The sequence below is a fragment of the Sinocyclocheilus grahami genome, unplaced genomic scaffold (genome assembly GCF_001515645.1).
Source record: "Sinocyclocheilus grahami isolate Dianchi unplaced genomic scaffold, SAMN03320097.WGS_v1.1 scaffold30.1, whole genome shotgun sequence".
NCBI lineage: Eukaryota > Metazoa > Chordata > Actinopteri > Cypriniformes > Cyprinidae > Sinocyclocheilus > Sinocyclocheilus grahami.
This window is the reverse complement of record NW_015505209.1, coordinates 2,467,803-2,495,033: the sequence shown is the minus strand read 5'-3', so window position 1 is coordinate 2,495,033 and position 27,231 is coordinate 2,467,803. Positions and strand designations below refer to the sequence as shown.

Sequence of the window (27,231 nt, the reverse complement as noted above, 5' to 3'; positions counted from 1 at the left end):
CAGACCGGCCTTATTCCCCTCACGGGCAATTATATTAAGCGCATATTTCAGATAAAAGACATGCCTAAGAAGTTAGTGAGAGTGCTCAGCTAAATTCATGTTTCCAATTCATTTGTAATTACTGCTGCCTTTTCCAAAGAGTAACAGTGAATCATTTGAAATTGTTGATTTCTTATGCTGAAAACACAATGGTCACTGAAATATCTTTCCTTGCTGAACTATAAGGCTTTGAATACACAATTCTTCTGCCACATAATCAAGTTTATTAAACTAATGTTGAACTGTTTGCAGTTGCTAAGCAATGTAGAAACTTGCTGTATTAATATAATATACAATAGCAAAGTCATTTTACACAAATCATCCAGTCCCAAATCATATTGAATGATTTCTGACACTGAAGACTGGAGTAATGATGCTGAAAATGTAGCTTTGCATCACAGGTATAAATTACATTTTAATAAAGCATAATAAGTTATTTTAAATTGTAATATTTAACAATATCACTCTTTCAAATAAATGCAGCCTTGGTAAGCAGAAGACACTTTCAAAAACATAAAAAAATATTTCTGACTTTAAACTTTTGAACAGTAACGTAAGAAGAAGAGAGTGACAAAAAGAAGAAAAACAGAGGGGAAAAAAGAGCCTTTCAAACCAAAATATTAATATCTGTCTTCCCAGAACATTATTGCCAGACTATAACAGCCAAATAGTATTTTATTTATTTATGATTTTTCTGAGTTTAGGGCATGAATCCCTTAAAAGTATGAAAGCTACAGGGCTAATGTCCCAGCAACCGTCATTAAACAATATTGTGACCTGAGGCAGGGCAGCCCAAGGCTGCAGAACGGAGAAACAGAAGGTACGTGTCCTGACCGTCTAAACACTCCATCTGCACACATTCGCCTTCCCCTCCATCACACTCTGTGCAGCTTATGGAAAAGGACAGCTTGCTGGCAAAGTCAGGAAATATATTTTATTCAATTTCTCTGAGAGTTTTTTTTGCAGCCCTCCAGGGATGGTGACACAGAGAGCAAGCGATGCTGGATTCGATGACCTGGCTCAGCCTGAAGCCAGAGCCGTTCCTGAGGAGAGTGAGGCAGAACGTGATCCACCGTCCAGGCCGGCCATCTGTCTGACCACAAGAGAGACAGGAAATGGGCCACCATTGAGCACCTCAATCAGAGGAGACGGATGTAGAGGGGAATAGGACATTCTGAAGTTTAGGATGTACATCAAACCCATTTATTGGGCTTCACTCAATAATAATTGTACATGAAAACATGTGGGGATGGGAATTGTAGAGAATTTAATGATTACGGTTCAATTCATGTTTCTTTTAGTACTTTTAAGAAACAAGCATTTGAAGAAAAAAAAGAAGCAATTTCATTGATAAAAGAAGAAATATTTTTTATTAAAATGTGGCATAAAATGAATAAAAAAATTGGTCTACTGACAAAACATCATCACATCTTACAGTTAGTTGTAAGATGTTTAATTCACACAAAAAAAAGACTTACAAGAGTTATTCGTTCAGGAGTCAGACAAACACTGTACAGTATGCTTTTGATTCACAAAAAAGAACTAGCTCAAAGGAGTTGGTCTTTCAGGACTCCGAATGTGCAGTTTGTGCTGTATGCTTTTGATTCACTAAAAAGAACCAGCTTAAAAGAAGGATTAATTCGTAAGTCGAAATACATCAGTTACACTGTGTGTTACCGATTCACTAAAAAGAACCAGCTCTTAGTCATTCTTTCAGGAATCAGACTGTGATGTATGTTTTGATTCACCAAAACATCCAGCTCATAAGAGTCGTTCATTCAGGATTCAGACTACACAGTTTGTGCTGTATGTTTTTGATTCAATAAAAAGAACAGGCTCATAAGAGTCATTTGTTCGAGAGTCGAACTACACCAGTTGTGCTACATCTTTTTGATTCACTAAAAGAACTGGCTCATTAGAGTCATTCGTTGGGGAATTGGACTACACTGGCCACACTGTATGTTTCATGGTATAAGTTCAGCAGTGGTGCTGTGGCATAGCTGAATAAATAGAGCCAGAAACCCTGTCAGAGTATTTTAGCAGTATCTCAGTACTTAGAGTATTTTAGCACAGCATTCCGTCCCCATCAGTGCAAGCAAGCATGTGGAAGACCAAAGTTTCAGTAAATGTCTTTTACAAATATAATGGACAAAAGACTGAAATTAACATACATTGACACCAATGAGGCAGTGAAAATAATTGATGACAAATGTACTGACATCCTGCTCTTTTAATTCCTTGAATCCAAATGTCTAACTCTCTAAACGTCAAGCCTAATCAGATCACATAAAATGGTTGAGAGCGTGTTATATTCACAACAGTGGAAATGACCAAGCTGCTGAAAGAACCACTCACTGGTGATGAATGCCATTTTGGCTGCTCTTCTCATTAAGAGCTGTTATGTAAGCATCTGCTGGGTTAAAATGTCCTGTCGGCGCCATGACGACAGCAGATGAGACATCTAAGTTGACAGTTCCTGTCGCCTTCTTTAAGGCACATTAAAGAGCCCACTGAAGCTACACGACACATAAATGAATAGATAATTCAAAGTTCCTGAATGTCTTTGCAACTCTTAGAAAAATAATCAATGAATTTTTTATTATCTGCCGTGGGATGTATTACACCAGAGTGCATGCTAAGTACCCTACTTTAGAGGCGCGTACCATTACACAGCAACAAAGTCTGTTTCAATTGGTATGTTATGAATATCCCATCTCCACCAATCTGAAGAGCTTCAGATGTTAGAAGCGCTTGATGCCTCCAAGTTGCCACTGATGTAACCGTAACGCAATGGTTTCTGACTTCACAGAGACATGTCTGAACATCTGAATCATACATGTACACCAGAGTAAGCCTTACTCAGTGACAAACATCTAAAACAGAACAAGGCATCACAATCCAAACAGCCCCATTCTATCAGACCATGATGATTTACAGTCATAGGCTGACAAAAAAAGATCATAAATACCATATAAAGATTTAAAATGAGAAATTCTGCCATCATTTACTCGCCCTGATGTCATTTCAAACCTGCTTCACTTACTTTCTTCAGTGGAACACCAAGCAAGCTCTTCTTTGCATGTTCATGGCAATTACTGATAGCCGAATCATGAATGAATCTTTCTTTGGATTCAGATTGTCTCAATGAATCTGTCTGAATTAATCATTCAGTTATCAATCAGACTGATCTGGTTCTTGAGTTGAACTTAACCAGACACAATTATCCAATGGCAGCAGTGGATAAGAATATTAGTGAATAATGGCTTAAATTACAATATGTTTCTCACAGAAGTTTTATGCTCCTTTAATGATATTTGAATGCTTCCGTTTTGTTTTATTTTAACTGCATGGAAAAATTATTCAGCACAGCATTCAAAATATCTTCTTTTGATTTTCACAGGAGAAAGGAATCATTGGCTCATTGGAAAACAAGTCTCTAAAAAATATATCTATACAAACAATTCACTGCAGTTTCCAGCTGAAATTAACATTAGTGGCAGTGAAACATTAACAACTTTTGGTTCTTTTTACACAAACTATGATTACTAGGGCAGATTATTGTTAAAAAAAACTTATTTTCATGTAGATTCCTTGTGCAATACCATGTTATGACCTCAAAACACTTTTACCATAGTGCATGATTTGTAAACTAATACATTCTCACATTTGCTTCACATATACTGTATGTACAGCTTTTCTGATGTAGTAAACTTGCTCTGTAGCTCACCCGGTACAGCATTGAACTTACAAGTCCTGAGTAACATGAATCATGATAAAATAGCTCAAAAACTTGAGGAAGCAAGCTAAAACAGCATGGTTGCTTCAGCAAATGTGTTTTCATCTCATGTTTGCTTTTATTTACACTACTGGTTAGATCTGGGGTAGGGTTTATTTAAGGTGGTATGAAATTTTCAAACACAATAGAGCTTTAAGCTTTTAGCGCTACTCATCTGCCACATTCATCTGTTTTGAATAAACCCACTGGACATTTCACTTTGAAAGAGTTCTGAAACTTGCAAGAATCAACAACATAATTTTGCAGAAATGTCACCACAGGCACTTTTTTTGTTGGACAAATTTGCTAGCCAATTCAACATAATAAAGTAACAGTCACTATGTAAAAACAGCATCAGGTGGGCCAGAACACCAAACATGTTCATGCGTTATAGTATATCACTGCAGACATTTAAAATGGTCTGTGACAAGCGCAAGTGTATCAGGTACATTAGCCTCTCTAACTGGAGTGTGCTGACGGCCTTTCAAAGTCAAGGTGAAAGCTGCCAAACAGCACACAGCTGGGAGTTCATGCAACCCTGCAGAGTGTGAAATGGAGGCAGGTCTCACAATTAACGGTTCTTATGGTTAATTGAAACAGTGCGAGTCATTTGAGTCATTGACACCATCTACTTCATGCTAGCTTGGCACATTAGCTACAGGCAAACTGCCGCGAGGTTAACACTATGTAAATGTATGTATATGAAATGTTCTCTCATCCCAGAGGTTTTACACTTATGGAATACAGCCCATTGTTCTTGAAGCTGAAATGGCTTTAAAACTTTTTGTTGGTAATAATTTGGTGAGCCTGCTGGTAAATGCAGGCCATTATGTGCACCACACAGAGCTAAATGATCATCTATCACAAAATGTCCTGACCAATTCACAGAGCTTGTGAATAATCATAATAACTAACAGGACTTTAGGACACTGTAGGGAAGCTTGCTATTCTGAATGGATTCCACACCTCAACATGGACAATTATTCTTGACAATTATATTGACAAAAAGAAAATAGTGTTTCTTTGGGCGATTTTCAATACGTCTTGCTATTAATCCATGACCGTGAGCAGTGAATAATTCAAATGAATTTCAGTATTTCTACAATCACGTTCTCATGAAAGCAGAGCGCTAAAAGGAATGAATGTTATGCAGAACTGTAGTCGTCAAACGCTCAGGGTTATTTCATTGGAAACCTTTTAATGTAAGACTAAATGAAGTTCATGAGAGAATGTCTTGGATTTTTTGAAAGTCTAAAAACTAAACTCAAAAAGTCATCAAAAAGTCAAAGTTAATCATAATAATTATTATTATTATTTTGAATCATAATAATACTTATTAATAACACTAATAATACTAAAAACTCTTACTGAAACCTTGAAATAAACAAGATTCTAAAAATATAAAATAAAGTAAAATGAAGAAGAAATATTTCAGCATGGGTGCCCACCAGTAAAAAAAATTTAGGGAGTGCTCTGCACTGAAAGTTTATAAAATTAATTTCATTGCATTCACATCCCTGTCCCTGAATCACAAATTTGTGTCGGAGCCTAACCAGTCACGCATCTCGTTTAGCAGTCCTCTGTCCTTGACACCAGTATTACAAAAGGCAACAAATGCCCATTTTCTTTCCGCTGCATTATGTTAGACTTCCTGTCACACTGATAACATTCACAGACTTGTATTAAAACTGTACAAAATTAAAGAACATACAACAAAAAGATGTGCGAAGAAACTGAGGTCTTTCAGTTGCTTTGAAATCGAGCTGGTTAATGCATGGCCTTTTGTTCGCATGGACGGCTGTGGGCTGTGCTAGAAACTGCATTAGCAGGTGACCTAGAAGTCGGCAGGATGCTCCATGCCACTGAATGTTTATGTGAGAGCGCATGGGCGGCCCCGGACAGCCATGTTAATTGCCAGAACACCATTAGCAGCAGGATACATAGCAGTGAATGTCCCTCAGGTGATATAATGCATTATTATGTGTGGGCTCCAAATCTCAAATCTGTGTCTGAATCATTAACAGGCTTTGCATAAAGGCAAGAGGGTGTTTTTTCTCTCTACGGAACAGCACTTTTGTTGATTTCCTTGCAAATGAATGACTTTGGCCTCGTAAATCAAACGTTACAGCTCATTGCCAGTAATTTCTACATGCAAAACACAATCCTAGAGAAAAGATGATAATTACGGCCTCATCAGCCAAACAAAAAGGCACTAAAATCACATTCGAGATCCTCTAGACATCACTTTAGTGACTCTGCAAATAAGGAAGCAGAAAAGACTAAGTGCATTCAAAGTCCAACAAATGCTAAAATAAACCACACAAAGAGAAACATAATAATGTGATAGAAATAATTTTCCTAAAATAGTCTAATAGACCCTATAAGATTAAATGAGAATGGAACAAAATTATTAGGACTGTAAATTAATTAAAGTGTTTAATTAAATCAATTACATAATCTGCTTAATCGAAATATTCATAGATAGATAGATAGATAGATGATTGTACAAGCTTTTATATATATATATAATTATAAAAAAATGCATTTTATGCATTTTACGCAGTAGGCAGTATAAGCACACGTGACACGCCATTCCCGCGTGCGCACATGCTCTCACCTCATGTTTGCGGCTGAATACAAATGATCATCATAATTAATGGACAACTAGGCTATATCAGGGAAAAGACATAAGCGCAGTCCGGCGCAGAGAAAAGAAAAAGAAAAAAGACAGAGATGAAGCCCGTACATCACTTTCAGGTAACTACGTTCATAATCCTGTGAAACTTTTTTGACTGTTGACGTTATTAACGTGCTTTAATGTCGGTAATGATTTCACCACCACCGACAACGCATCTGACTTAATATTCTAGTTTCCATGACTAAAAATGTATTATATAAAAACTACGAGGTAATATATGGTATATGGTTTAAATATGGTTTCACTGAATAATGCTGTTAAAATACATAATATAATACAAAATAAACAATTTACATTATTACAAATGCCTGCAAAGGGCACCAAAGGCCTGCTAATTGCTGTTTTTACACTTACAGGATGATCAAATCCTTGTTTAATATTGACCAAACATTTCATTCAAATATCCACTTAATTTTTAATTTTGACCACCTTTTTGCAATAGAAATGCTACAGTGCTATTTCTTCAACAAAAACATGTGGACATCACAACCCTTACCAAAATTAATGGTTTTATCATAGTAAAACTGCTTAATTTTATTTTTATCAGACAACTGTATTAATAAAATCATAGCCATAGGTAACTGTCTAGAGCTACAATTGAAATTTATAAATAATACAATTGAATTACTTACAATTGAATTTATTTACTTGTATATTTGATTAAAGTTCTACTTTGACCCCTTATAATAGGGTTTTTAATTTTTTTTATTTTTTTGAGGGAGGGGGCACAACAATACTATTCTGCTTAGGGCACCCATTTGGCCAGCAGTGGCCCTGCATATATCAATATTTGGTTATTATTATTATTTTAGTACCTAAAATGTTTCCTCAGTTTTGTGTCCTATGATTACTTGGAATCATGGAGTGAGTTGATTTTTTTTCAAGTGTGACTGAAATAATACATCAATTACACGCTCTCCCTCTCTGTCATGTCAGTTCATTAACAGGTGGCCTAATGCACAGAGTGAGCTATCAGTTTAAATGACAGCCCAGCACAGGCCCCTATTACACACACTAAAAAAAGTCAAAACTCCACCATCTGTGACTTTGTTGAGCTACGTATTTATTTAAATAAAAACATGTTATGTAAATGCAAGATCAGAGAGCAAAATGTGACAGAAATATAATTCCTAGGGGCCATGTTTACAAAGTGTCTGCCAAATACTGGCTTATAATAAATTATCCGGTCAAAATATGACACATACAACCAACCAGAACTCATATGAGGGTTATTTACATCAGTTTTATTGTGGCTTTGTCCCCACCACTGTATAACATAGCTAATACGGTGGAATATCTCTATTTGTTGAGTTTAATACATGACCATTTATATTTAGATTCATTCATTTATCCACCGACCTACAAAAACCAAAAAGATGAATTTATCAAACTGAATAAGTTACAAGTCCTCCAAAATTCAATGCAGGATGTGGTTTGATAGTTGGGTTCAAATTAAGTTCATAAAACACATATAGTTCCCAATCCCAATCTGACTGAGACACATCTGAAGCTGTGAAATATAGCCATACACAAACATGACATGAGGAATCATCTATTTTTGTGTTTGCAAACCGCATGACACGTCAGCTTTTCCGAATGCATCAACACAGTCATACAAGCATTGTTGCAAACACAATGGCTCTCCAGCTTCAGCACCATGATAACAAGAGACATTTGCAATAGAAATGCTACAGTGCTATTTCTTCAACAAAAACATGTGGACATCACAACCCTTACCAAAATTAATGGTTTTATCATAGTAAAACTGCTTAATTTTATTTTTATCAGACAACTGTATTAATAAAATCATAGCCATAGGTAACTGTCTAGAGCTACAATTGAAATTTATAAATAATACAATTGAATTACTTACAATTGAATTTATTTACTTGTATATTTGATTAAAGTTCTACTTTGACCCCTTATAATAGGGTTTTTAATTTTTTTTATTTTTTTGAGGGAGGGGGCACAACAATACTATTCTGCTTAGGGCACCCATTTGGCCAGCAGTGGCCCTGCATATATCAATATTTGGTTATTATTATTATTTTAGTACCTAAAATGTTTCCTCAGTTTTGTGTCCTATGATTACTTGGAATCATGGAGTGAGTTGATTTTTTTTCAAGTGTGACTGAAATAATACATCAATTACACGCTCTCCCTCTCTGTCATGTCAGTTCATTAACAGGTGGCCTAATGCACAGAGTGAGCTATCAGTTTAAATGACAGCCCAGCACAGGCCCCTATTACACACACTAAAAAAAGTCAAAACTCCACCATCTGTGACTTTGTTGAGCTACGTATTTATTTAAATAAAAACATGTTATGTAAATGCAAGATCAGAGAGCAAAATGTGACAGAAATATAATTCCTAGGGGCCATGTTTACAAAGTGTCTGCCAAATACTGGCTTATAATAAATTATCCGGTCAAAATATGACACATACAACCAACCAGAACTCATATGTGTGTTATTTACATCAGTTTTATTGTGGCTTTGTCCCCACCACTGTATAAAATAGCTAATACGGTGGAATATCTCTATTTGTTGAGTTTAATACATGACCATTTATATTTAGATTCATTCATTTATCCACCGACCTACAAAAACCAAAAAGATGAATTTATCAAACTGAATAAGTTACAAGTCCTCCAAAATTCAATGCAGGATGTGGTTTGATAGTTGGGTTCAAATTAAGTTCATAAAACACATATAGTTCCCAATCCCAATCTGACTGAGACACATCTGAAGCTGTGAAATATAGCCATACACAAACATGACATGAGGAATCATCTATTTTTGTGTTTGCAAACCGCATGACACGTCAGCTTTTCCGAATGCATCAACACAGTCATACAAGCATTGTTGCAAACACAATGGCTCTCCAGCTTCAGCACCATGATAACAAGAGACTGAGACACTGATCTGTTTTCTGCTTCTGTTCAGGAGGCATTATTGCCCTAATGCACACAACTTGAGCACAATTGTCAGGACACTGTGTGGCGCATTTGTGATTAGAGTTTTAAGATGCAGCTCCTGCTGTGGGCGATATACTCTTGCACTCTCTAACCAGTGCAAAGGTTAATAAAGTCACAGAGAGACATTTGAATTCAGTCCCTCAGGTGTGCCTGCTGGGCGAGCCGCGCGGCCTGGTCTCCATGAAACCCTCATGGGTCAGTGTGTGAGATGTCCAGCTATGACAGATAGTCGCCACAGTTTGTTTTCTGCTCTATGACGGATCTAAAGGCTCTTTCGTTATTTTAGTTAAGGCTCATCTGCTAGCATTGCAAATGTTTGCTCTTTTTATTATGTACTATAATAATATCTAAAAGCATACACCAAAATGATGTTAAAGTTTTAAACAATTCAATCATTTTATTAAAATATAATATATAATACTGTTTCAAATAATAAAATACATATATACGTACATACAAAAAAATTAATCTTGTAGTATTCTAAAAACTGTTAAAAAATTGCAGTGTATAACTGGCCCTACTAACAGGCTGCAGCAGAACCAAAAATTGTAGCCATCATTTTTTTAATGGAAGGAAATGGACAGTACTTATATTTCATTTTTAAATTGTATTCATGGCTTTTGCAGCATAGGTCAGTAGAGAACAACAGTGGGAGAGCGAGGAACCTCTCAAACCCCAGATATGACAGCCACTGCTGTGCTACAGCTATTTTAAGGTGCTGTTTTGAAGTTAATTAAACAGAATATTAATGAAAGGTTAATGAATATGAACAGAATATACTGAAACAATCTGAGTGTAAAATTACATTATACTTATATTAGAAAAGGTTGTTGGGAGAAATATCGTAATATCTTTAAAAAAAAGCACAGGATAGTTCAGCTAAATCTATTTATTCATGCGCCACTCTGGAATACTTGATTCTGATGGCCAATCGCAGCATTGGTTTTCAAATATTATTGTACAATGATACTACATTAGTATACATGACTGTTTTCCTATATTTATCATTTAGTTAGAGTAGTTTCTAGGGGTGGAAAAGTTCTCTGTAAAAAATCGAAACTTACGGTTCTCCACACACAGTTCGGTACGCACTAGGACCGCGGTTCAACTTAAATCTGACAATGCATCTGTAATATTTAAACAACATGTAAAAACAAACAGGGTTTGGCTGTTTCTGTTGATGGATGTGCATTCTGGCTTCCCAGAACATTACAACAACAGCGATGAAAAAAAAAACGTGGACAAAACATTCACTCTTGTTCAATGCGAATGCCTTATGCTGGAATATGAGCATTTATTCCATCATCATGCTGATGGTGCGCGTGCACAGGTGAGACCTGAACAGAACACGTTGATATCTGTGTTTAAACTAAACTCATTTAAGCCTTGCCAGTTTAAACATTTAAGAGCCAGAACATGCAAGCTCTCACGCAGTGAGAAGATTTGTGCGTGCGCTCATCCGAAGCGTGCAAACCTGCGCCTCAGAACGCGAGCAAACAAAGCTCTCTCTGAAGTATTGTTTTGGACAGTTTGAATGGACAAATTCAGACAAAAATTATGTCAAAATGCCCGTCTTGGTAAGTTTCAAAGCAGACATAGCCGGCTGAAAGTATACTGTATCAGTGCATTCTCTTAAAGTGACAGCACTTTCTTAATATTAATCAAACAGCCAGGGGCGATTCTAGGATTTTCATTTTAGGGGGGCTCAGCCCCCAATAAGTGTATAATATATATATATATATATACACAGTATCTCACAGAAGTGAGTACACCCCTCACATTTTATTATATCTTTTCATGTGACAACACTGAAGAAATGACACTTTGCTACAATGTAAAGTAGTGAGTGTACAGCTTGTATAACAGTGTAAATTTGCTGTCCCCTCAAAATAAATCAACACACAGCCATTAACGTCTAAACCGCTGGCCACAAAAAGTGAAAATGTCCAAATTGGGCCCAATTAGCCATTTTCTCTCCCCGGTGTCATGTGACTCATTAGTGTTACAAGGTCTCAGGTGTGAATGGGGAGTAGGTGTGTTAAATTTGGTGTAACAAATTCACTCTCACTCTCTCATACTGGTCACTGGAAGTTCAACATGGCACCTCATGGCAATGCCACATGCACTGGAATATGTATTACATTGAAAGTAAAATTTTCAAATGAAAATGGAAACATGATTGTTTTATAAAGTATGCGTTCATATGTGCTTCATTTTCACTGTAAAGTTTTCGCTGCATTTACCCCTCATCACACCACAGATGAGGGGTAAACGCAGCGAAAACTTTACAGCAGATGTGGAACCGATTGCTCCCCCATGATATTTTTAAACTGTATTTATGACAAAGAAGTGCGCAGATGCAGATATTATAACAATCTATCGATAAACACACACCTTGTCCTGTCCTGCGGTCTGTGGATTGAAAAAGAACGCGCTGAAAGATGAGGAGCTGATCGAAGTCTGCCGCAGTTTTCAAATGACTGAGGCGATCACGAATTCATGTACAATTTATGGAGCTAATCGCAAAATTTTAGGGGGGCTAGCCCCTAAATGGCCTGGTGACACCCATACATACAGCAACAACAAGGAAATCACTCACTGCTCTTGATTGAATAGCTTTTGTAACTTTAATAAAGATTCATCTTTAATTTATACAGTAAAATATGCAATGCTATTTTACATTTGATTACTTTATTCAATTTCTGTATCTAAAAACTAATGTTAGACCTACCTAAAAAAAACTCATTCAGTTTATTTTTTTTGTATCTTTACTCTATTGTATTTATTTGTGCTGTTGCTTGTAGTTAGATTATTCTTATTTTCTTTATTTTTATTTGACAGTATACCCTAAACTTAGCACATACCGAACCATGACTCTAAAACCATGATACAAACCGAACCGTGAGTAAGTTGACCCGTTCCACCCCTAGTAGTTTCATTTTATTTGTTGCTGCCAAGCAATAGCCAGAGCAGCCTCAAGAGACTTAACATGTTACAGGTTCTGTGGAATATTCACAGAATGTCACTCATTCAGGCAAGGACATCTCAGCCGCACACAGTATTATGGTCTCGCTCGGTTAGTCAAGGACAACTGACTCAGTTTTTAACCCTGGGTAATTGGCTCAGTGAGTGTTTCCTGCATTGCTATTCAGGAGCAGCACCAGACGACTCTTTACGTGGCTAACGGCACACAACTACAAACTTACGGGCCAAAGTGCCATCTAATGTGTGAATGAATCACTCAACTAAGCCGATTCGATTCGAACGAATCAGTCTGAATCAAACAGAAATCACCGAACTAATTCAGACAAGTCACCTCACTATATGTGTATGTATATCGGCATCTGTTGTCAGATTTCAGTAGAATCAATCATAAAACAATCAGACAAAACACGCTGTCATTCATCCCAACCACCTCCGTCATTACTCGTTTGACTGGTCGTTGGAATACAGCTGAAATCGTTTCAAGCTCTGAGGATTACCAAAGCTCAAGCTTGATTATGGGCTGCTCTCCGGACTACAGACATCTGTGAGACGGGCTGACAAATCAGTGTAGCACCCTAAGTGGAGCCCACTGACAGAGGGGAAGAAAGTGTTTATCAGGAGCTGACCTCATGATGACACATGCGAACAGGAGCTACAAAAAACAGTTCTGAATCCACTGAAAACATATCAAATTTCTCCCACGCATTAAGATTAACCCTAATCCTGACCCCAGACATGATTTAAGGGCATTTTACACATTCAGCTTGTGATATTGCCTCCTCTCGTGTACAGCCGTTTTCCCGTTGAGCAAACACAGCGACGGCTGCTTCAGCTCCAAATATGTTGGATGAGGAAATTACTGTAAATATTGCATTCAGTAGTGTTGCATTTAATAAAAAAACTGTCCATCAAAGACTAAACTTTCAATATCAATTAGAGTTACCGATAATTCAAGCGTGTGGTAACAAATAAAACAACCCGAAAATACGACAGTGAAATGTCGTCACACTGCTTTTTCACGACTCAGAATAGATTTAGCTAGTGTTTAAGTGAGAACTAAAAAAAATAATCAAAAATAATGAAATAAATATAAATGGTATATATTTCTCCATAAAATATTTTTTACTGGTGAAGTATTGTAATTTATTGATCAATATTGGATATTTAACTATGCATGTTTATTTTCTTTATTTTTTACATTTAGATTACATTTGCCATCATTTAACAAATTCATCTTTAGTATGTAAAACAATAAATTTTTTATAATAATCATAACATCAGCTGTATCACTCTGGATTAAAGTCTCTGCTGAATGAATAAATGAAAAATGTAATCCACCATAGCATGAAAAAATAATGATTGACTTCATTGTTGTTTCACCGGAAGATCAAGTTATGACATTTTGATAAAAAAAAATATATATACAAGGTCAAAACATTAAAGAATAAAAAAAATTGACAAATGGAATGGATGAATTGTTCACAATAACATCATGGAGTGTACGTTTACATGACAATGATGTATTAAAAATGAAAAATATTTTCCTTTGCGCTTTTGAAACTTTTTGCGTACAGATGACGTTGTCAAAATGATCCCAGTTCACAGATCTGCGAAAACAAATTAAAATGCTTTATAATTATGCACTCCAATAATCCAATTTACAACTTTAATTATTTTTTCTGATTTATTTTTGGCATTTTTACCTTTATTATGATAGGACTGATCAGAGCTGACAGGAAGCGAAGTGGGAGAGAGATAGGGGTGCGGGATCGGGAATGGTCTTCGAGTCGGGATTCGAACTCGTGACACCCGTAGTGTAACGACTCTGTATGTCGGTGCGCTGTCCACAAGGCTATCAGCATATTCAGTGCTGACTGAAAAATCTATTTTTACAGGTTTCATTTCAGTTACCGTTTCCCCTGTACAGCATTTAACAGTTTATCATAAAGAAAAATGTTTCTTCATAGAAAGACTGCAGAAAATAAACTGCTGGTACGACTTAATTTTCACTGTCTAGACTGAGTGCGCCTTGCCACCACAGAGACAACTCATTTAATTAGCAAAATCCGATGGGTGTCTAATCAATTACCCACCTTTAATTAACTACAACACATTTAAAGAGCCAATCAAGACATTTTGAGAAAAATCACAGACTGACGAAGCAACTTTTCCTTGATATCCATGCTATCAAGAATCCTCCTCCCGCTCCACTCCTTCCCTCTGACGTTTCCCCTTCATTTTCCCATCAGCAAGTGAAGCGTGGCGTTTAAAACGAGCCCTTGTGCGTCCTATCCTATAATAAGAGAACCGTGGACAAAAACACCTTTGATAATGATAACAGTCTCAGGTGGTATTTAACAGAGGTGGTACGACAGAACAACACATGCCTGCGGGGTGCGTGCGCAAAAACATCCAGTGTTAATTGTCAGGCAGGCGCACCGTAATGAGACTGTCCAAAATAAATTAGCGGGATAACACTCGGCTCGAAAGTGTGACTCATGAACTTGTGAACAGGGCATGGAGAGAAGAAAAGATAATAGTACGAAGGCGGGATTTTTTTATAGCACTCAGGCACCCTGCTGATCTCCAGTGCAGAGCTGTGTGAAAATGGGAAGAGAACGGGTGAATTATTCTCGCTCGGTACAGCGCTGCTGTTCTCTTTAGATGTACAGAAAACTCAGCAGCTGTTTGCACAGCAATCACCCATGAGCATGTGAATACAAGACTCTACTGTACTCTCTATACACTGAATCCAGTTAGGGACCATGCTTTTGAAAGCTTCAAAGAGGAGGGAAGCATGTATGAGCAGGTCCACATGGAAACTTTTTTCACATTTTAAGCACTCACTTAAAGGTCACATATTGTACACCTTTCTGGAGTTTTATTTTAGGTTTTGATGTCCTTAAGAATATATATTTGCGGTATAAGTACCAAAAACCATTTCAATATATTTTTACAGCTCCTCTCTCAAGAGCTCTGCTGAGAACAGGTCAATTTTGGCCTGTCTAATTAATATTCATGAGCCTCTCTTCTGATTGGCCTGTTGTGTTCTGAGTGACGCACGGCCAGGCCAACCACAGGTAACTAGGGTCAGCCGACGTCACAGCGCTAGCTGGAGGCAGCAAAACAAAGAGGAAACTGGAGACGGCCCATTCAAACCAGCGCAGATTCGGGAGCTTATAAGGAGCTTAAAATATCATCTTGTTGTGATGTTGGGTGCCAGAATCGACGTGATACAGCCTCAAATTAGAAATTTGATAGTAACAATTCTGTCAGCTCGTCCATCCTTTGAGTGAGTGTAACGTTACAGGCCGGCCGATCTGGTTTCTTGGTTAAAGTTAACCTTTTCGACATGTTTCCGTGTTGTCGTTGCTCAGCAATGGCATGGACGCGATGTTGTCTGGGGGTTTGGCAAAAGGAGAGTGGGACGGTGGGCAGTGCTCGGGGTGGTGACTGAAGGTGGTGACTGTGTAGTTCTGACATCAACTTTTTACGGAAGTCACAACGGTTCGTGAAAAATCACAGCTACTTTATGCAGGCTGTGTGCATTTCACTGTGGACTGACTGTTTTGAAACTTATATGGTAGTTAAATAGCCCCTAGACCTCAGTTATCGTGAAAAAAGCCAGGAAATTTCAGTTTTGACAATATGGGACCTTTAAGCGGAAAATCTGTAGAATGGATTTTTATGTGGTAAAAATATGTTAAACTGATCTGTACTACACTTTAAAAAAAATTTAAAATACGCCACTTGCATTATTAAATTGTCAAACAGGTTCCCCCAAACGCTCTCCTGGCATACTATTGGTCATCCACACCGATAGCCCCACCTCAAAATCATGCTATTGGATGAGTCAATGTTGCTGTTGTTGGACTGTTTGGGATGTTCAAACAAACAGAGCAATGTTTTCATAATGCCATAGCAAAGGCTCTTTCAAGGGAAGTCGGTTCATTTGGCGGCCATATCTGAAAGACCTCCGGGCAGCTTTTTCAAGCATGACAGCTTTTTCGGGCAGCTTTTTCTATTTATTTGAATGGGGAAATACTGAATGGGTCATATGATGCTGCAAAAAAAAACAGTATTTGGTGTAATAAAATGTGTTTATGTGGTTTAAGGTTAAAAAACACATTATTTTCCACATACTGTACATTATTGTTTCTCCTCTATGCCCCGCCTTTCTGAAACGCGTAGATTTTTACAAAGCTCATCGGTCTGAAAAAGCAAGGTGTGCTGTGATTGGCCGGCTATCCAGTGCGTTGTGATTGGCCAAATGCCTCAAGCGTGAGACGGAAATGTTATGCCCCTTGCTATATTGTGATGATACCCTGTCAGGCTGGAGCGATGATTCAAAAACATGAAAACCCATTATTATGAGGCATTCGTTGCATCCAGTGGGGACATAATTATGGATTATAATGACTTATACTGTCTTTTTACGCGTCGCGTTGCATCGCGCCGCATAAACATAAAACCATGTCAGCATTTGTGATCGGAGTAATTACAAACAACAAGCCCTACCCTACACTGCCCAAAAAACTCGCTTTAAATATATAAAATATAAAAACTCTTTAAATATAGAAGATGTACTTACAGTATGTGAGTCAGAACAGCCGGCATTGTAGTCTACTCTCCCAGGATCAGTAAACAGTCCTCCATAAAATGTGCTGCACACATCCGAATATTTGGGTTGAAGTGTTCTGGAACAGTGTTGTAAATACAACTTAACCACTGATTTCTAGTCGTGTCCATTTTTGGACGTCACAGCGTCACACACCGCGGCCTACAGTGAGCAGAGGCCGGGGGCTAGCGTGAGGAACGGCGGGAGCGTTAGAGTGAGCAGAGGCGGGTGGGCTTGAGAACGGTGCGGCCGGCGATTTCGACGAAGGAGTGTCCAGAAGGACATGTGACGACTCCGGGCTGGACTCCGCTTCGTCCACGGTGAAAGCCGATCCGGCGATCCACAGCGCGAACTTGTAGTATTTCCTCAGAAACCAGCAAGGATCAGCTCCAGGCATGACGAAGCAGATATCGTCCTCTTTTGGAAGGCCAAACAAAGTAGTTTCGCTTTCACAACGAAGCACACAGCGTCTTTACGACATGGCGGTGGAAACAACAATACTACAGTGAGAATAAAAGTTATGCCTTCTTTCTTTGCGTGAACATTTGGGCGGCGTTATGCAAATCTTCCCACATAGTGACCTAGATATGTGGGGGCATGTTAGAATGAGCCGTTTTAGGTAAGCGTGGCTGACTCTTAACTTTTATAAAGAATATCTCTTTGGATTGGAGACTTTAGTCTTTTCAACTTTACAGACCTTCTTTATGCACCAAGAGCTTGTAACACTCCAAAGAGAAAGGAAAAATTTAAATCGCATCATATGACCCCTTTAAAAAGCATTTCAGGTTGGTCGAGCCCATGTACATACGCAATTTCAAGCACACGATTCGGGAAACTGACTGTTTCTGTTGCAACTGAAGCCTCTAACGGCAGCTATAGTGACACAATGACTATACTAATTGCCGATTGGCACTTTTATTTATAAATCGGGACTTATTCCACCATATTGCGAGTTTAGCATACCCACGTAAACTAGTGTTTTTCCTTGATGACTCACCAGAGCTAATCACCAGTACATGATTTAGGCACATCAAGCATGCTGCATGCTTTTTTGCTCACTGACGTTGACGAGATTAACCCCTAAGGTATCGAACTTTGGTATTTAACGACATTTGTTTTTGGTACTCAATGAGATCGATAATTATAATTATGACAATTTGGTCGGTACTTAAATAGTATCAAATTCATTACCCATCCCTAAGACTTTGGTCATCAGGCCTGGAGATTTTGTGGATATTGACTGGCTTACTTAAAGATATCTGCAAATTAAGCTAGGATTTAAAAAAAATTTACTCAAAAATTAAATGTTAATATTTACTCTTATAGGAGACAATTTAATTAATATCCATTTGGGTGATTCCAATACAATGGAAGTCCAATAGGCACATTTTACACTGTCAACCGTTACTGAAATGCAGAAGAATTAGGGCACATTTCCACCATCTACTGGCCTGGAGTATAAAGTGCTGGATGCCACAGGAATGCAATGGCAAAACCTCAAATATTGAGTTGTTTAGTCTTTAGAGTACTTTTTAAAATGGTAAGCAAGCTACAGTGTACTTTTTAGCTGACACTCTTGGGTGCCTTATTGAAGTTACCATGAAATCAAAACTGACAATTCTTATGTAATATTGCATGGATTATAATTAATGATTTATTCGTGCACATCATTATTTGTTTCGAGCTCATATGCAACATTCCAAACAATTCCTGATGGACAAAATCAAGTCCAAGTACATTTGTTCTTGTTTGATGAGCTGTTTCAGTGGGATATATTTCACAATAGGGAAGAAAAGAGCAGACATTGTTTTTTTTCTGTGGAAGAAAATAACTTATAAGGGTCTGAAATGACATGAGGGTGAGATGCCATAATTTTCATTTTGGGTGAACTATCCCTTTAAAGAAGGAAACATCTAACTTAATTTCAAACCTAATTTTATATCAGATACTAATTGTATACTTGTTTTACTTGCTTTCTCCCTAAATCTCCAGCATCTTACACTCCGTATTTCCATATCACTCTCTGGCCATCACAAGCAAAGCACAATAAACGTGGCATTTCCACGGTGACCTTCCACTAACCAAAGTTCACATTTGCTAATTGAAACTGGGTTACAAGAGAATAATTGGCTTCATTTCTTTCTCTCTGTAAGACAGCACATCAACACTGTTGCTTGTGCCAACGCAAACCTGGAGGTCCAGTCTCAGTCTCTGCCAATGACAATGCAATCAGACAGTTCAGATGGGCGTGAAAACCAGACTCTTCGCTTTTAATGGATTTTGGAGAAATGAGACTCTCCAACAGCAGCCACTGACTCAGTTATCGTAAAACTGGAGGAGACTGCAAGAAAATCTGATGCTCCTTGATTATTTCTTTTACTGAGACTTATATCTTTGACTTACACTCTGAAAGTACAGAGGAGCAGTTTAAATGTGAATTGGGGTTTTGAATACATATATTAAATGTGTAGTTTCACTTCCCAAAGGCATTTCCAAACTTTTTGGTCAGACGAACCTCTTTGACCTAAAATATTTACTTGAGATTTAAGTTAATTGCAAATGGTTCCATGACATGCAAATAGACAAATAAAATACTCTATCTTTAAGTGTTTTGTTTTGACTGTTTTTATTATAAGATCATTTATGTATTTTAATTTAAAAAAAAATTTATTTAAAGGTGACAATGACATGAAAATCTGACTTTTCCAGATTTTAATTTTTTAAGTGCTATAATCAGGTCCCCTGTGCATCTACCAACCAAGGAAAGTGAAAAAGATTAACCCAGTAACTTTGTTTTGGTAAGCCTTTTTCTGCAAGCGTCTGAAAAAACGAGCGATTACTGCCCCTTACCACCCATGGTGCCGTCATTTTGATTTCGCAAGTGACAACGGTGTACCAGTTCTATTGCCACGGCAAAAGTTTGAGCAAAACTTGCTAACTGTTCTGTCTTTGGCTGCACAGACGAGCACAGAACACTATTTACAGTCCCAGCCTCAGAGGAGACAACAGAGCAGTTGCTTTACTGATTTATTTACTGTATATTGCTGCTGCCACACAGATCTAAAATAAACATGCGATTTATTTCCCAGCTGTTTACCTTGACGGACATAACTGACTGTTTTTGTAACTCTTATGTCTTCAACGTAAACTTGTGTGTAAATGAGAACTTAGTTTAGTACTCACATGCCGTCTGGTGGCTGCTTTCTGTCCGTCTGCTTCTGATGTGTGCGCTCAGAAAACCGTATATCAGATGTTTAAACTAATATGGTTTAAAATGCATGAATTCAGCACGATAAACATGATAATAAAAACCAAAACAGATGTTTTTTAGCAGGGCTGAGCTGTAATGGCTCTATTCTGGAAAAGGGGGCGGGGAGCAGCAGCTCATTTGCATTTAAAGAGACAGTCCCGAAAAACAGCGTGTTTCTGCTTCCACTCAAAATAGGCATTTTCAAAATGAATGATCTGTGGAGTATTTTGAGATGAAACTTCACAGACACATTTTGGGGACACCAGAGACTTATATTACATATTGTAAAAAGGGGCATAATATCCTTTAATTAATTATTAGCTTTTCTTCAACACACAAACCCCAGTTTGTGAAACTAGAGCAGTAAAATAATCTAATATAATTTCACTCAAATCTAAATAAAATGCTAAAAAAGCACATTAAAAAAAGATTTAAACTTAAATCATATTTCTTTTTTCCTCTTAACATTATTTTATTGCAATCACAAAATGAATTGTGGTTCATTTAAAATATCAATACTCTCAGTTTCTGTTAATAATAATTAAAAAAAAATCTCTAAACAAATTCCTCAATTTTCTCTCAGAAACGCAATACTTGCTTTTGAATATTATGTTGGACAATAAAATGATGATTCTTCAAACAGAAATGCAAAAACAATAGCTGTTTTCAAACAGGTTTCTCTGAACATTCCCTCCCTCTTCCATTGGTTGGACAAACAAAAAAATTGTCCAACCCCAAACTCATGCTATTGGCTGAGCCAAAGCTGCTGTTGTCAGACCATTCAGAAGGCTCAAACAAATAGCACAATATTTAAAGGGGCCCTATTATGCTCTTTTACAAAGTCTTGATTTTGTTTTGGGGGTGTACTAGAAGAGGCTCTCATACTAGGTTGTTTGAAAAACACATTATTTTTCACATATTTTTCATTATTACATCACCTCTCTCTCCCCAGTCTGGCATGAACGGCTCGAATAGTTCCTGTATCAAATGAAGGAATGCCTTCTGAAATACGAAATGTGCTGTGATTGGTTAGCTGGGCCAGTGTGTGTTGTGATTGGCAGCACTCGGCGCCTGGTCGGGAAATGTCATGCCCCTTACCATAGCTGCCTGCTGCGAGCTTCAGTGTAAATATTGTGTCAAAATCAAATCAATCTGAGCGCGATTTAAACCCCGATGATTGTAACCACTCTAAGTTCGTCTGTCTTGGGAAAGCTAGCGTGTCTCCGACATAGTGATAACACTCGTTGCCTTCTCTAGTGCAGCTCAACCAGGTTTCATCCCATTCGTCAGTATTTGTGATATCACAAATCCCGGAAAATATGCGTTGTAGTCCGAACGAGTCGTTCGTTGTAGTTTTTGAAAAGTGATTTCTGTTCAATAAAATATCTCCTTTTGAAGTGGAGTTTGAGCTTTGTAACTTTGCAGATCTTTTTTATGCTCAAACAGCAACATTACAGACTAACTAAAGTTGAAAAAGTGAAAAAGCATAATAGCACCCCTTTAAACAGCATTTAAAAAGCCAGTGTTTACACTTGGTTACACTACAAATAGCTGTGGTTTTCTCTGTATGGTATTTAAAAAAAAAAGTTTTTTAAATGACATTTCAACCGAAATAAAGTATTTTAAGACAAGTCAGGAAGGCATCATTATGTGGTATCTTTTTTTTAAACAGTATATAATGTAGCATGATACACTCAATCGCTTAAGTGCCTCATTGTGTAGGTGTACTGGGTATATTTTAATTGACATTTATGGCTTCACTACGACTGCACTGAGCGAGAAGCAAGCTTTAAGACCTTGAGCTCAGCACAGGAGCTGTACTTATGGTACAGGCCAACATATCCCATAAATCCAGCCAAATGCTTCTCAACAAGATTAACGCATGCATTAATACTTTACAGAAATACAATTCCTCAAGCAAAGCCTGTTAGGGCATAAATGGGGGGTTATTTTGAAGACAGCACCCCCCTCCTTATTTCATTCCAAGGCCATATTTTTTAACACGACTGAATTAGATCAACATCAACTGTACACTAATGATGATTAATCATCCAGGATGAGAAGCTGTTCAAACTCTTGCAGGTTATCATCACTCCCAGCTGTCCTGTCTGAGTCCAGCAAAGCAACATGATGGCACCAGCCCGGGACTGATGTTTACGCAAGGACTTTGCCAAGTGCTAAATTTATGTCCCCACTCTATCAGCAATAAACCTGAGTTTACACTGCACCAGCTGAATACAGAAATCTGCTGGGAGCTACAGTCCAGATAGAGGTGCTATAACATTATGATCGGTCTCCAATTCATCTCTATGTATCTAAGTTATATAAAAAACAGAGCCATAAAAGAGGCTCATTAACATAAGCATCTGAAGTGCAAAGCCCATTTAAACCAGTATTGATCTTCATATCTGCTGCAAGTGGGACTGTGATATACAGCAACTGTAAAAAGAGAACATGCAGTTAATATAAATCATGTTGTCCTGTCAAAACATCGTTACCTTGGATGTGCTGGTTCACAACACTCTCCAGCCTGTCAAGTCTCTCTATAATCCTCAGCGTTTCTCCTCTGCTGTCATCGTCAAACTTTTTCTCGTGCGTTCTTCCTGTAACTTTGTCGTTTCCGTTATTAGACACATAATTGGTGATCCATCCGACGTAGAGCAGACACAAAATATTGGTCATGCCGCTTAAAATCACGCACGTGGACACCAAAGTTTTGGTTCTCCTCGTGCATGCCATCGCAACATCCCCACGTGCGCAAAGCGCGCAGAAACGGGCACAAATCCTCTACGCGTTTGGCGGCGGTTCTGCTCTCATACAGCCGGGCGGAATGATCTTCCGTATAACGTTTCGGTTCTCCGGCACATCTTATGTGACAGGGAGCTGCAGCTGCTCGGATCTGTGTGGATCTCTCTCGCTCTTGTCCGCGCTGTTTGACAGCGGGTTTACAGCTCAGCAGCACGCGCGCACGGCGTCAGAGCCAGAAGGACACGCGCTGCTGTTGACAGCCAATGAAGTTCAGCAGCAGTAATGGTTTACATTAGATATCAAGTGGGGGATACCAAATTGTTTACTGTACAAACATGTCGTTTTCCAAACTTAGAAATGTATTGGTGTTATGCTAATTTGTAATAGCTTAATCTGGCTAACGTTAGCTTCCAGGCGCCAAAATGACTGGACGTTGAAAACAACAGTAAAAAACAAAACGGTTTTAAAAACGGTAAATCTTATTGTTTTGTAATCCTAACTATTCAATATGAATATTTATGTTCGTATTCTCTTTTTACTTAAACAAGTTTAACACATGTGGACTGTAGGCCAGCCTGGTCTACTACAATAATGTCTGTCAGTTATCCTCATTTGAGGAATTTTCTAGTGCTTTCAAACATTAATCGCGATTAATCGCATCCAAAATAAAGTTTTTGTTTATGTAATATATGTGTGTGTGCTGTGTATATTTATGTACATATAAATACACACAAATACAGTATATGTTTTGAAAATATTTACATGTGTATATTTATATTTATATAATTTATATTATATATAAATATATTCAATATACAAATATAACATTGTTCTTAAATATGTACATGTATGTGTGTGTATTTATATATACATAATAAATATACACAGTACACAAACATATATTATGTAAGCAAAAACTTTTATTTTGGATGCAATTAATCGTGATTAATCGTTTGACAGCACTAGAATTTTCTTAGCAAATTTGCAAATAATTTGTCAGCATATCATGTAATAAATAATTTGATGAAAATTCCAGTTGGTTTACAGACCTAAAGACTAAATTGTTATTTGCTAATTATATGTTTGTATTTATCATTGTTTTCCCTGCTTTCCTTGCCAACCTGCATTTTTGGATCCTAACAATCAGTTGAGAACCACAGGTTTGACTCACACCCCATCTGCTCCAAACCACAGCAGTGATTATTTTTAACTGTTGTGATCTTATGTAAATAAAATCACCAATTAAATGAACTCTCTGTTAAAACCAAAGAATTCTAACTAAAGTCAACATGAACTCACAAATTGATCCTATTTACTTTATTAATGCACATTCCTGAGCTTAATTTTTGCAATTCATCTTTACAAAGTTATTACAAAAAAAAAAAAAAAAAAAAGTTTGTTTTTGCTATGTTTCTTAAATTATGCTTCTTTCCAGATGACGTACGGAGAAAGCTACCCATTAGCATTCGTATTCATCTTAGTGGCACTTCTAACACTTCATTTCTGCCTCCTCTTTTTGCTCACAGGAACCAAACCTTGATTTCTTGTTTTGGATGATGTGAGGAATCTTTTTTACTTTTCGCACCGTGCACCTGACACTATTCTAGTATGTAACAGCAACTTTTCACAATCCAGTCCATTCCAGATGGATAAATTCAAGCCTTTTCCTGCATTATTTCTTGAATACCATTCAAATACATGATATTACATAGGTAAAATGGGTTGGAACGGCGTTTTACGTTAATTTCAAAGTTATTAAACCATTACAAAATGTTCCAGCAGGCTATTCAGGCAAGGTACTGTATTTAGGGAGTCGATGAAGCAAACTTGACATAATTGCTTGATAGTAGTTACATAATAGTTTGTGTTTTACTGTATTAAATATATCTGACAGTACTATTTAACATTCAAGGGCGATTAAAGACTTTTTAATAAAAAATTTGACTATAGTTTAAATATTTAGAGAATTTCTGTTTGAAGACAAGGGGGGGCCAATTCCCCTCTCTGTTATGTCCTCTTAAACGGTCAGGTTGTAACTCAAATGAAAGCATGCAATCGAACAGCCTTCAAAGATGATCCTCATCAGCCTCCCCACTCCATTCGGGGTTTTCAGGGTGATCAAGCGAGAAGAAAAAAAGCATCAGAGAAACATTACGTTAACAGATGGAGTCAAGAGCAAACTACCCTGAGGCGCTGGCTTTGATCTTTGTCTTTGGCGCGCCAACTTACTCTTTCACCGGTTTAGTTTACCCAAATGTACGCAGAGACACCAGCAGGGCCACCGCTGCATGAAATGATGCATGAAATATGAATGGACACTGAAATATTAAAGGGCAGAGAATTTCTCTGTAGAGATCAAGGCCAGTAATTACTTCAAAACATTTAGAGGATCTAGACCTAAGGTCTATGAATTATTGATCTTAAAAGAGAAAATGCCGCAGTTCAGTTTAGATTTAATAAGGGGTTTGGGGGAAAAAAAGGTGAGAACTTACAGTACGACTTCTTGTAATGAAAGTCTGTGTCTTCTTGGAGATGTGAAGACCTGGAGACTTTATCTACAATATCCGGCTCCACCAGCTGAAATAATCAGATTGCTTTAGAGAGCGCATCAATTTTTTGAATTGTTAGTTTTGTTTTACACTAAAAATATTTCTACATCCTTAAAGCAAGACAAATGTACTCTGCACCACCTGGTTAACGACACATCCAGCCGTGACTTCCCGTGGCAATGTATTTAAGCATGGAGCCTATGACTCAGCTATGCATAAGATCAGTGAGACAGAATACACTCCGTTCTGTCTGCCACAGCCCCCACTGCAGTGAGATATTATTGGGCTGTAATTTAAACTGAGAGGTCTAGGGTATATCGGCTATGTAACAGAAAGAAGGAGATGCTGCCTAGAATATCAATAGCAATGGTGGTTCTTGCCCAGAAGAGCAATGTGAAATTTCCTTAATCAGAATCCGTAGTTCTGATGCAGAGCATGTGACGGTGCATTAATCTGATTGCTTTTCAACAGAACCTAGTTGACCTACTTGGTGAATGTTGAAACATGTGGAGGATTATGGTTATGCAAATCCACGTATACCAAGGTTTGTTTGGGAGTTAAAATCACCCTTACCTTTGACTAATATTATTACAGAATAGGAATAGGGCACCAGTGTTTTCAGATGCACCAACTCACTAAACTACTGTTTTCAGTAGCCAGCAGCTGAGTTGTTTTAAAAATGGTGTCACTTTTCCAGAAAGCAGCAGTGTAATTGGTTTGAATCAAAAATATATTTTTACAAAAAGATATAAAGGATTTCTTGTACATTTTTCACTTGAAATAAATTATTGGGTATGTCTAAAAAATATTAGATTCATCCACAGAAAATCTACGCTGAAGCACAAGTGACATAAAAATGTTGCAGTTTTACGTTTCACACAGATATGGCAATAGAGAACCCAGAATTATACTGTACTTTTAAAGTTAAAATGAAACAGAAGTGGCAGATCTTTTTTCCTTGTTTTTACGTACATCCAAATACAACGGTTTATCAAAAAAGTTCAAATGTGGGGCGCGGACTTGGTGTAGTTCATCAGTTGTTGATTGGATGTTGAGATGTGGGTGCTGCAGTTCAGTATAGAGGGGAAGAGTGTAAGTGGAGATCTTCGTAAGAAGTCTAATATTTTGTTTAAGATTTAGCTTTTTAATAATTTATTTTATTTCAGATAACAGTTAATTTATTTATTATTTTTTGGTACAATCCTGATTTAAAAAAATTTATTTTCTTCAAATGAACATGAATATGTCATTCTATTTCAGATTCATTCACAAACCTTCATTGTTTTTGAATACTCTGATTATATTATAATTCATATAATCTGATAGTTATATGTTTTAAAATATATTGCCTCTCATAAAAGTACGGTGGCCGAGAGAGCTCAACATGCTGCAAATCGCTCACAACACAAACAAATAAAGAAACCCGCTGAAAAAACAGAATCGTGCTGCAAATGCTCACAACACAAACAAATAAAGAAAGGAGATGCAAAAACAGAAACGTGCTGCAAAAGCTCACAACACAAACAAATAAAGAAACGTGCTGCAAAAACAGAAACGTGCTGCAAAAGCTCACAACACAAACAAAGAAAGA

General features: G+C 37.4%; 1 protein-coding gene across 1 annotated transcript in view; it reads right to left on the bottom strand.

Moving 5' to 3' along the window:
• The window catches only part of galnt18a (UDP-N-acetyl-alpha-D-galactosamine:polypeptide N-acetylgalactosaminyltransferase 18a), a 64,921-nt gene extending 41,641 nt beyond the window's left edge, over window positions 1-23,280 (bottom strand). Inside the window, exon 1 of the mRNA XM_016259287.1 lies at window positions 22,842-23,280. Within this exon, the coding sequence (XP_016114773.1) occupies window positions 22,842-23,082 (241 nt within the window). The 5' untranslated portion in view covers window positions 23,083-23,280. The remainder of the gene's footprint in view (window positions 1-22,841) is intronic.
• Between the last annotated feature and the right edge of the window lie 3,951 nt (window positions 23,281-27,231).